Source organism: Oncorhynchus kisutch, linkage group LG4, assembly GCF_002021735.2.
Source record: "Oncorhynchus kisutch isolate 150728-3 linkage group LG4, Okis_V2, whole genome shotgun sequence".
NCBI lineage: Eukaryota > Metazoa > Chordata > Actinopteri > Salmoniformes > Salmonidae > Oncorhynchus > Oncorhynchus kisutch.
The window spans coordinates 76892024-76904145 of NC_034177.2; the positions used below are offsets into that span (position 1 = coordinate 76892024).

The following is a 12122-nucleotide window of genomic DNA, read 5'->3' on the forward strand; positions in this document are numbered from 1 at the left end:
CCTACTCTTTCATAGTGTGTACTTTGGATAGCTTGTCTTCCATCGACCACTCTGATGACAATAACTTTTGTTTGTGCGGTTTTCATTGAAAACTCATCTGATTTTAAACTAATAAATCCAGATTATCTTACATCTGCTAGCAATATGTGCCTCCAATGACCTTCGTCTTGTTGATCTTATCCAGATGCAGGTTTTGTAATGAAATGTTATATTTCTCTGGGTAAATAACAGACTGTCACTTGTTTGCCTGACTTTTACCAGATGTCAATAATTGCAGCTGTTTTTTTGTTGAAGATTCTCATAAAAGAGAATGTCTTTAAAACATTGTGTTTGAAGAGAACATCAGAAAGACTTAAGTTCATGTCGCTTGTTCCGAAGAGAATAATTCACCTCCAACCAACTCTCTACGAGGGGCTGGGTGTGGGATGGAATCCACGAAACACACCATCTCACAAGAGTTGTGTGAGACATTACTCACCTCAGAAGAGTTTTTGAGGATCCTTGAGAGTGAAAAACAGTTTAGCAGCACCTAGAAGCTGTGTGAAAAACGTCATCTCCACTTAGCGCACGTTAGCTAACTGCTCCATTGAGAAAGGGCTTTAAGTCACTGCGTTATCCATCTGTTCAGATGACAGGTAAGGCAAAATGGGCCAACCTCCTCATGGTATGTCCATTAAATAGAAATGTAACACTGCTTTAGATAAATGACACAAACCATTCCAATCATTCTTCATTTAGTGAGTGTGCCCTTCCTGCAGCCAAGTCTCTGTTTTTGGGGAATTTAATCAAATTCCACCACTTTCCATACAATTCAAATGTAATAAGCTTATGAAAATGTGGATCAAACCTTTGGAATTCCCTCCTGCACACCTTTTCCTAATGGATTTGGCCAAAATACACCTGTACATAAAAACACAGGTCCAGAACTTGCTGTTACACAATAACTGTCCAAATTAGGTATGAAATCCTATGATGAATACATTCATTCATCAGCAAGTATGACAGTTGAAATAATTGTATTATTTAATATACAATTATGCTAAATAGTCCATGTGGAGCAACACCAGATGTTACTTAATTAACCTTTATGTGAAGATACCGTTCCATTTCATTGTTTCTCACCTTCAGGAGCTCAAAATGGGAGAAACATGAAAATAACAAGAAAATCTATTCTGAGTTGGACGACGATAAACGCAGTAGCTGGGGGGAAAATCACTAATCTAAGGGGTTACTGCTAACATAGGGTATGTGCCCATGCAGTATAATAGCGCCATCTACTATTGGGGTGAGTCTATTCCTGGAGTTAAGAGGGCCTCCCGGTTGGTGCAGTGGTCTAGGACACTGCATAGCAGCACAACAGATGATAAAGGGGGTAAAAAAAAAGCAGTGTGGTTAAGGTTAGGCTTAAAATCTAATTTTATGACTTGGCTGTGCCAGCTAGTAACCACTCTGCAGAGCTGACTCCAAAACAAGATTCACGTCATAAAACGCTAACCAGCTTCTACTATATTAATAACAGAAATTATGCATTCAGAGCATAAGTTGTCTCCAGAAACTCACTATACATTTCACTAAAGCCAGATGTGGACTGGCCGGCAGGCAGCAACTGTTAGAGATTTGTGGTTGAGCCAGTAAATCTTTTATGAAACAGAGACCTGGAGAACACACACAACCACTAGGGATTTTCAGAGGTAGATTATCAGATCATACCCAATACCCATAGAGGGAGATAGTAAACACAATTCAGAAAGTCATATATTGGAGGCAAACTAGTAATACCCTTTTCATACTACTGACACTAGCCGAGCCAAGATAAGCCAAGCTGTACTGCGTTGGCCTGGCTATACATCCACTGTAGCTGCTGGAACTGTGCTGGAAAGGAGCCTGTGAAAAGGCCTAACCCATGGACCAATAGGGAATACAGCAAGACAAGGAATTGCTTTTCAGAATGTCCAGATTTCATAACAAACCAGCCTTTACTGGTAAGGCCACGCTAAACTCTGGACATATTCTTTGTTGTGTGATTTCCAACAATGCCTTCAGTACTTGTTTGAGTTGGCCACATATGTTTTTTGCATTTCAAGTTGTGAAAAATACCTGCTTTTTCACACCCACGCTGTAGTGTCTACACACAACATTGAATGCTGTGGGCGATCTCGGTATCACGCCTGGATTCCAGGGTGTCACCATCGCCATGGAAAACAATATGCTAATGAATTGCATTTAAAGTACACACCTCCACCAGGCCCTGCAGCAGCTCTTCCTGTTCCTGGTCGACACCTACATCCAGCGCCACAGCAATCGAGGCAAAGGGACGGCTGGCCATCTGCTGTCGCTCCCGCATGAGCTGCTGTAGACGGGAATAAGGAGTGAGGGAGAGAGAAGGGAGCAGAAGAGACAAACAGTAGGAGGGGTGGGGGAGAAAGAGGCAGAGGGGAAGAGAGGAGGGAGGAAAACTTAATAATGAGGAAGTGGCAGATGAACAAAGCCTCTGAGTCAGACGCTGAGCGGCTCTTTATCGGCATGTGCTCCAAACACCCCGAAGAAAACAAACACAAATGGAGACAGGGTGGGAACAATAGTGTCGACAGGCAGGGCCTGGCTGGATAGGGACCACACAGACACACAGTACAGATAAGAGCTGGTACACACACCTCTCTCTCTCATGTATATGACTGTACACCCACACACTCATGAACACACACAAAGATACACACAAAGACACACACAGACAGACACGTAAAACACGGACGTACACCCACACAGAAAAACGTATTCACTTTCCCAAGCTTTTTCCGCTTCAATAAAGTTAGTTAGTTATTGGGCTTTTGTTTCTAGTGTTCTTGTTTTAGCTTGGGGGTAAGCACCTGTTCTATGCAAATCAGAGCAGTTATGCATAACGTTAGGCTTACATCGTCAATGTGTTCCTCATTGAGCTTCAGTAGAAAGTCTTGCTTGAGACATACCGTATTGGACAGTGGTAATAGGCTGGGCAATATGCAGATTTTTTTATACCGTTCCTGTGCCCCCAGGGTATACGGAATACGTATACCCTGGGGGTGTACTGCCGGTATACGGAATTACCGGCAGTACACACAAGGGGTGCGATTTCTTTCCAAACGTAAACAACCGCCCTCCACAAAAAACGAATTTAGGCTGCAGGGATCTTGATTCAGAAGGAGAATGATTATCTCTGTGGCAACCAAGAAGCTTGATCTCGCAAGCTAGCCACTTAGCTAGCAAGTTATCAAACCAAATGCATAGCTGCAGCGCTGAGCTGGAGATCATTTCCTTCCTCCCCTCGAGCTGTAGGGCGCCACAAACGATATTGATGACAGTATTGAAAATCATACCGTCCGTATTTCAAAATACCCCAGTACACACGTAATTTTTTTTTGGGGGGGGGGTTTAGCTTTTATTTATTCGCACCAAACAAAACAAGTGAAAGACAAAACAGTACAGATGAAAAAAAACTGAGAGGTTGGAAACCCAAAAGGGAAATGAAAACCACTCCACAGGAACCAATATACAAATATAGTTCAAAAAAAGTTTGTTCAATCAGTTAAACAGAGCATACTAATTACAAATGTACATGATACACTCAGTATACAAGAAAAAACATGTTTGATTATGTGTGTGTGAGAGAGTTAGGCCACATGGAGGAGACTACTGGGTCATTTGGATCATCAGGCTGAACCCTAGTCTACGCTTAAACTTACTGAGGGATGACGATATTTTGGCAATGTGAAGATAGAGGATCTGTACTCTAGACTAGAGAATTGACTATGTGAGGTGCGACAGTGGGGAGGGTGAAGGTTATCGCTGTGTCTTGCGTTGTATGAATGGATTTGGGAATTAACCTGAAAGAATCCATTGAAGGGTTTAGGTTGGCTGTCTGGGAGGTATGTGTATTTGTAGACAGACAACGTATTGAGTTTCTTAAACAGAGGGGCAGATGAAGCCAAGTAGTTAGAGGTGGTGGCTGGTCTTACAAATGTCTTTTGTGTAATGAGTAACTTGTGTAGGTAGGAAGCATATTATGTACTGGCCCAGACAAAATTGCAGCTAGTGAGATATGGGTAAATTAAGCTGTAGTATAGTGTTAAGAAGCAAGCCTAATGAACAAAACAGACTTCACCACTTTGCTGCAGACAAAGTGAATATGATCTTTCCTGGACAACTTTTCATCAACGAGAACATCTAGTGACTGAAGTCTGCTTCATTTCAATCTCACGAATTGAGATTCTGGCTCTTATTATTTTGGCAATATTTTGAATTCTTACCAATGAATTACAATGAAGTTGGATTTTTTTAAACATTTAAAGATCATTTGTTTATCTGAAACCATTCAGAAAACTTGACCATGCCTGAGTTGGTTTCATTGATTTGTGAATCGAAATTCTTGTGTGATTAAAATCAAGTCGTATCATCACTGTAGAAGACACAGCAGCTAGGTCATTGATATAGATTAGGAATAACAAAGGTCCAAAGATCGAACCCTGTGGAACGCCACATGATATCATGGCCCTGGTAGATGCACAGCCATTTGCATTTACAAATGGTTCTCTATCATAAACATCATTATATATCCATTTATATGTATAATCATGAAAACCGTAATAATGCAATTTAGCGAATCATATTTAATGATCAACAGTGTAGAACATTTTGGATAAATGTTAGAAAGATACTAAGAGCGTATTCATTGTTGTTCAGGGATGTAAAGATTTCAACCACAAGTTGTAATATCTGCCATATCTGTGGAGTAGTTTTTACGAAAACCATATTGGTACACATATAGAATACAGTGTTGGTTTTAAATGTTTAAACATTCTTTTATACACCAGTTTCTCTAGGATTTTAGAAAAACATGGTAGTACAGATATTGGGAGATAATTTGTAAAAGATCTTGGATCCCCAGATTTAGAGGGGGAAAACTTTGAAATTATAAAAATATTTTGGAATAACACCAGTTTTCATTGATTTGGTGAAGATATACGTTAGAGGCTCAATAATCGAGGACGACACCGATTTCACAAAAGAGGCACAAATCTCATGATTTGCTGCTGAAATCTTTAAGTTACCAATTACCTCCATCACCCCTTAAACAGTATATCAGGTGGATCAAACGGAAGCAAAAAGGAATGTCCCTTAATGTAATCCAAGGGCTTTCCATACATTTTTCAGATTTTCTTTGAAAGAGAGGAACCCACATTCACAAAAACATTATTAAATTCACACGAGAAAACATCAGGATCACTATCGGTCATATTTCCATTCAATTGTAGATTGAGATGGGATAGCTGTAGAATATGTTTTCTTATTCAACAGATGATGACTTTCCAAGTTGACTTTATATTGTTTAAATGATTCATGTAGATGGGTAAATTTGTTCTTGTAATTTTTGTAATTGGCAGAATTCAGGGGTGTGTAATTTGTAAAAAAGAAAAAAAATATATATATATATATATTTTTTTTACTGAGGATTTGTTTTAGACCAGTTATAAACCAAGGTTTCCAGAACCCACCTGGTGCTCTCTTACTAAGTAGGTATGACTAATGGGAAGCAATGGTAAAATACAGAATTGAAGCATGTGAGAAAAGTCTGGTAAGCAGACTCCACATTGAGATGATTATAAAATGTTTCCAATTAAATATCATCAATCAACATCTTAAAAGCACTCAGAATTACTTTAGTTAAATATTCTACATTTAATGTTACTATCCATTCCCACCTGTTCATTTCCAGCTCCCACCGAGAAGTGGAATATTGGAAAGTGGTCAGAAATGTCAGTATAAAGTATACCTGTTTTAGTGTACAAATATTATCAATAAGGATGGCAGAGGAACTGGTCACGCTTGTGGGCTTGTAGATTAGGGGATACAGATAGCTAGAAAGTATTTTAAAAGTCGGATGTAGTGAGTGGTTTTCCTTTTTTTTTATCAATTAATGTTATCACCCAATAGAAAACACACTTTATCTCATTATACATAAAATCCAAGGTTGATGCAAGGACATCAATACAACTACCAATGTCCGATAGACACATCCAATTACCACTGTTTTACCACTAAATTATTAATTAACAGGCGGGATCTTCCATGGAAAGCAATTCAACATCAGATGTAAGTGTGAGGTCCTCACTTGGAAAGAATTGAAGACTTTTGTGAACAAAAACGGACACCTCCCCCACTTTTGATGATCTACAGTGGTGAACAACATTATAAGGAGACATTGTTGTTAATTCAGTTAACCATGTTTCTGAAATGGCAATTCATGTTTTTAGAAAGAGTGCAAACGTTCAAATGAAAGGTTGAGAATAAACTTGTCTTGGAATAAGATAAACATTTGAACAACCTGTATAGTAGTCTAACATTCTAATAGTCACATGATAGACTAATCTCTGGTAAATTTCACAAAAGTTGAATCTGGATCAACATACACACAGTGGATCGCTCCTACAGACAGTGATTCACCTGGCTGTGGATTGCTATATAACGCTGGCAGAATGTGATCGTCGGTGCCAGGCGTGCAGGTTCCAGTATCTCAGAACCGGCCTCCTGGGCTTTTCACACATGACAGTGTCTACGGTTTACTGAGAATGGTGCGACAAACAAAAAACATCCAGTCAGCGGCAGCCCTGTGGGCGAAAACACCTCATTGATGAGAGGTCGAAGGAGAATGGCAAGAATTGTGCAAGCTAACAGGCAGGCCAAAAACAGGCAAATAACGTGCAGAACGGCATCTCAGAATGCACAACTTGTCGGTCCTTGTCACAGATGGGCTATTGCAGCAGACGACCGTACTGGGTTCAACTCCTATCAGCTAAAAACAAGAAGAAGCAGCTCCAGTGAGCATGCAATCACCAACACTGGACAACTTAGGTTTGGAAAAACATTTCCTGGTCCAACAAATACCGGTTCCTGTTGCATCATGCTGATGGCAGAGTCAGGATTTGGAGAAAGCAGCATGAGTCCATGGCCCCATTCTGTCTGGTGTCAACGGTACAGGCTGGTGTAATGGTGTGGGGAATGTTTTCCTGCACACGTTAGGTCCCTTGATACCAACTGAGCAACGTATTCATGCCCCAAAGAATTCAGGCTGTTCTGGCGGCAAAGGGGGTTAAACCCGGTGGTAAATGGGTGTTCCAAATAAACTGCGTCTATATATCGTCAGCTTTATTAATATCAAATGGATTAAAGAGCAGGTTATCAGGGTTGACATCCTGTCCACATAAGAGAGATAGAAACACAGTGGGAATCAACTAGAGAGTGGAGGGAAACATAGAAATGCATGCCTCATATCCGATACAACCATACATTTGTGTCAGTCTCATCAATAGGGGTGCACTTCTGAAGGAAGGCACCATGACAATGTCTTCAGAGGTTCATGACATTTAGAGCAATGTGTGTTTTTGGTCATGTGCTTAGGTGAAACACATGACCAAAAACAAAGTTCAATAAATATGTAGGTGTGTGTTAAATCAAATTAATCCCTGTGATAGACCAGCGGACTACAGCCGAGTCACCTGCCGTAGGCCTACGAGGGGGGTGGGGTGAACAACCAGCCGATCGTACTTCAGGTATGTGAAGTTGCCTCTCCTTCGTTCTTCAATGGCAGCAGTTCCTTTTGAGGCGTACCTTTTCAGAGAAGTCTGGATTGATGAAGAACTTAGTTACCCTCAGGCACTTGGCTCTCTTGAGAATCTCCTCTTTGTCTTTGTACCTGGGCAGGCTCCCCAGTATAGATGATGGCCGTCCATCATGCCATTCCTGTGCGCCCTCTCCATCTCAATAAACTTCGGGGTCCAGTTTAGGGAGATCTGCCAGGAATATCATTGCCTTGATTTCTGTGTAATGGCAAGTTTCAGTTTTAACGTCTTTGATTCAAATTGATAAAATGTTGTTTCACCTGGATTAATTTCCCAGGTAATTTCCTTTGGGAAAGAGTTTGTCTAGTGTTGTTTGGAATTGAGCAAAATCATCTAAGAGGAATATGAATGCAGCCAGGCTGGTGACATTCGTGTCCTTTAGCACATCCACCTCTGACTGTGTAAAATCAATACTGTGTTCAAAGTCCATTACATCCCGAACAAGATCATCAACCCTTTTGTTGGTAGAATCTATGAAAAGAGTTGCAGTAAGGATTTAAAGTTATTTTCTTGTAGATCAATTAGATCAGTGGTCAAAATGCAAGGAGAGATCTTCTGCTCAGATTTTTTTTACATGAATTAAAAAACATAAGCCTACGCAACAATAACCTGTTAAAAATAGTTCTGTAGCAATGAGGTTTGTGCAGTAAGCTATAGGTCCAATACATTATCACAACATATTGGCTTTCCTTGAATTGTACATTGATCCAGGAGCATCGCAAGTCATAATGAAAGTAATCTAATTTATGTCCCCCGAATGCCTCTGTCGATCCGATAGCTATTGTATACAGTAATCATGTGTCTATGAACCAGAGTTATACTGTTAGCACTGAGGTAGTGTGCCCTAGTAGGATGTCTGCTGTGTGCAGCTCAACCGCATTATCAACTCAAACATACATATCAGTCATGTCTACTTCTGATAAGCCTCCCAGTAAAACTATCAAAACTATCAAGCATTTGGGGCGGCAGATAGCCTAGTGGTTAGAGAGTTGGACCAGTAAACAAAGGGTTGCTGGATCGAATCCCCGAGCTGACAAGGTAAAAATCTGTCATTTTGACCCTGAACAAGGCAGTTGACCCTCTATTCCCCGGTACGCCATCATTGTAAATAAGAATTTGTTCTTAACAGACTAGTTAAATAAAGTTTTTTTTTTTATCCCAGAAAAGTGCTAAAAATAGCCCACATTAAACATATGTAGCCTAAGAAACAAGGTTCATGAAATGTATAACTTGATAGTAACAGATGACATTCATATACTGACAATCTCTGAAACTCACTTAGACAATACCTTTGATGATATAGTGGTAGCATCTACAGAAAAGACAAATGCCAAAAGGAGTTGTGTTGCTGTTACCATTAAAAAGTTTGGACACACCTACTCATTCAAGGGTTTTTCCTTATTTTTACTATTTTCTACATTGCACAATAATAGTAAAGACATCAACACTATGAAATAACACATGGATTCATGTAGTAAACAAAATATTGTTAAACAAATCAAAATATATTTTATATTTAGGATTCTTCAAATTAGCAACCCTTTGCCTTGATGACAGCTTTGCACACTCTTGGCATTCTCTCAACCAGCTTCATGAGGTAGTCACCTGGAATGCATTTCAATTAACAGGTGTGCCTTGTTAAAATGTAATTTGTGGAACTTTCCTTCTTAATACATTTGAGCCAATCAGTTGAGTTGTGACAAGGTAGGGGTGGTATACAGAAGATAGCCCTATTTGGTAAAAGTCCAAGTCCATATTATGGCAAGAACAGCTCGAATAAGCTAAGAGAAACGACAGTCCATCATTACTTTAAGACATGAAGGTCAGTCAATCCGGAAAATGTCAAGACCTTTGAAAGTTTCTTCAAGTGCAGTCGCAAAAACCATCAAGTACTTTGATGAAACTGGCTCTCATGACGACTGCCACAGGAAAGGAAGACCCAGAGTTACCTCTGCTGTGGAGGATAAGTTATTTAGAATTAACTGCACCTCAGATAGCACTCCAAATAAATGCTTCACAGAGTTCAAGTAACAGACACATCTCAACATCAACTGCTCAAAGGAGACTGCGTGAATCAGGCCTTCATGGTCGAATTGCTGCAAAGAAACCACTACTAAAGAACACCAATAATAAGAAGAGACTTGTGTGGGCAAAGAAACACAATCAATGGACATTAGACCGCTGGAAATCTGAGATTTGAGATGTTTGGTTCCAACTGCCATGTCCTTGTGAGACGCAGAGTAGGTGAACCGATGATCTGCGCATGTGTGGTTCCCATCGTGAAGCATGGAGGAGGAGGTGTGGGGATACTTTGCTGGTGACACTGTCAGTGACTTATTTAAATCCAAGGCACACTTAACCAGCATGGCTACCACAGCATTCTGCAGTGATACGCCATCCCATCTAGTTTACGCTTAGTGGGAATATCATTAGTTTTTCAACAGGACAATGACCCAAAACACACCTCCAGGCTGTGTAAGGGCTATTTGACCAAGGAGAGTGGTGGAGTGCTGCATCAGATGACCTGGCATTCACAATCCACCAACCTCAACCCAATTGAGATGATTTGGGATGGGTTGGCCCGCAGAGTGAAGGAAAAGCAGCCAACAAGTGCTCAGCATATGTGGGAACTACTTCAAGACTGTTGAAAAAGCATTCCTCATGAAGCTGGTTGAGAGAATGCCAAGAGTGTGCAAAGCTGTCATCAAGGCAAAGGGTGGCTACTTTGAAGAATCTCAAATATAAAATATATTTTGACAGTGTTTAACACTGTTTTGGTTACTACATGATTCCATATGTGCTATGTCATAGTGTTGATGTCTTCACTATTATTTTACAATGTAGAAAATAGTAAAAATAAAGAAAAACCCTGTAATGAGTGTGTCTAAACTTTTGACTGGTACTGTATATTCAAAGCTACATTCCAGTAAACCCACACCCCACATCCCAAAAATAAGCTCAGCCAGTGAATTGGAAAACATACACAAGAAACACACCTGAATCACACAACAGTATGATAAACAGAGCGAAAGCAGAGGACTTGTTCCCTGTATGGATACTGGGTGCACTTACACTATATGAGATTACCAACTCACAAGCTAGTGTTGTGGAAACAGGCAGAATGCGTGGCCTTGTGAACATCTGTATATAGACCAAGCCTATAGGCTATATATAAATTATACAAATGCTGTCGCAATGAATTCACAAGGAATCCCACTTGTATGTGACGTAGATCTTAACAATGCTGTCTTAACCAGAGGTGCATACTTCTTCACGATGGCATATCTGTGTCAGGTAGTACAATGGTACTATGTGTGTATAATGTTTTGATGTGAGCTGGAGTCTGTTTGTATAACCAGTCAATTAGACATTGCCCAAAGAGTAAGAGTTATGTTTGCATGTTAACCCTAGATCCTGACATATGGTGGGTGGCTGTGAGCTACAGTAACTACAACAGAGTCCATGTCTGACATTTACTCTGCATTCCCAGTCAACGCTACCTACCTATTAACCAGTGGACAGCATAAGTGTCAGTGCAGGCATGAATGAACAGAATACTACACCTGTAACTCCTGGGTTATGGCATGTTGCTAAGTGTAACATGTCTTTCTGCTTGCCTGCCTGGAACGCTAACCTGTCCTGCTGTGTCAGACTGCGTCTGTTAGCATGGCTGCTAGCTCGATGTCGATCACAGCACTGAGGTTTATGTGGTTAAAGGGAGCAGAGCGGTGTGTCTCTGTGTGTTAGCGTTAGCTCTTATCCTATCCCTTCCGCAGGGTTGGTGTGAGGGACGGTGAGCTGGTCAAGGTGAGCAGGGTCGGGGAGGTAGAGGCTTGATTAATCGGTCTGGACACTCAGAGAGGCGATCATAAACAGGAAGGCGGAGGGGCTGGGGGGGAGGGAGGTGAGACCAGTAGATACTGTGCCCTGTTAGAGCATGTGCATTTTATCTCCCCTGACAAGTCCTTCACAAGGCAAGAAGGACAAGCCATTCAACTGCCTGTAAACGACCCATAAAATGGCTAATTAATTTCAGAATGATGTAAACAACGACAGGCAGACATGAAAGGGAGGTGAGGGGCAGAGACACTTTGAACCAATGAGGTCAAACCTATTTTTCACATGTGCACAAAAAAAGAACAAACATCGTTAAAGTACCTTCAAGATGGCATTTTGACGGCTGTATTGCAGGCTGGCAACGGCCCTCCAAGTGGTGATCACTGATTTAAATGGATTAAAATGGCAGCTGTCCAAAGCAAGAGTAGCTTAGGTGTACTAAATTCACACTTTGATACTCTCTAAACCTCTATGGGCTAGAACCCACCCCTTCAGCGGAGCACTGAGCGGCAAAGTTCAATAGGACACATAAATAAATACAAACACGCATCAAAAACAACATCATCCGTGCTTTGGCTTGAGGAGTTGACCTGTTTTCAGAACATGATAAATAGAATATGAAAAAAGTTATGA

The 12122-nt window shown here is 40.7% G+C and overlaps 1 protein-coding gene across 2 annotated transcripts in view; it reads right to left on the reverse strand.

Moving 5' to 3' along the window:
• Positions 1-12122, reverse strand: part of LOC109890014 (attractin-like protein 1) — a 313206-nt gene that overhangs the window by 47040 nt on the left and 254044 nt on the right. For both annotated transcript variants that reach the window (XM_031823665.1, XM_020481961.2), the window contains one exon: positions 2237-2350. In XM_031823665.1, coding sequence (XP_031679525.1) covers positions 2237-2350 — 114 coding nt within the window. The remainder of the gene's footprint in view (positions 1-2236; positions 2351-12122) is intronic.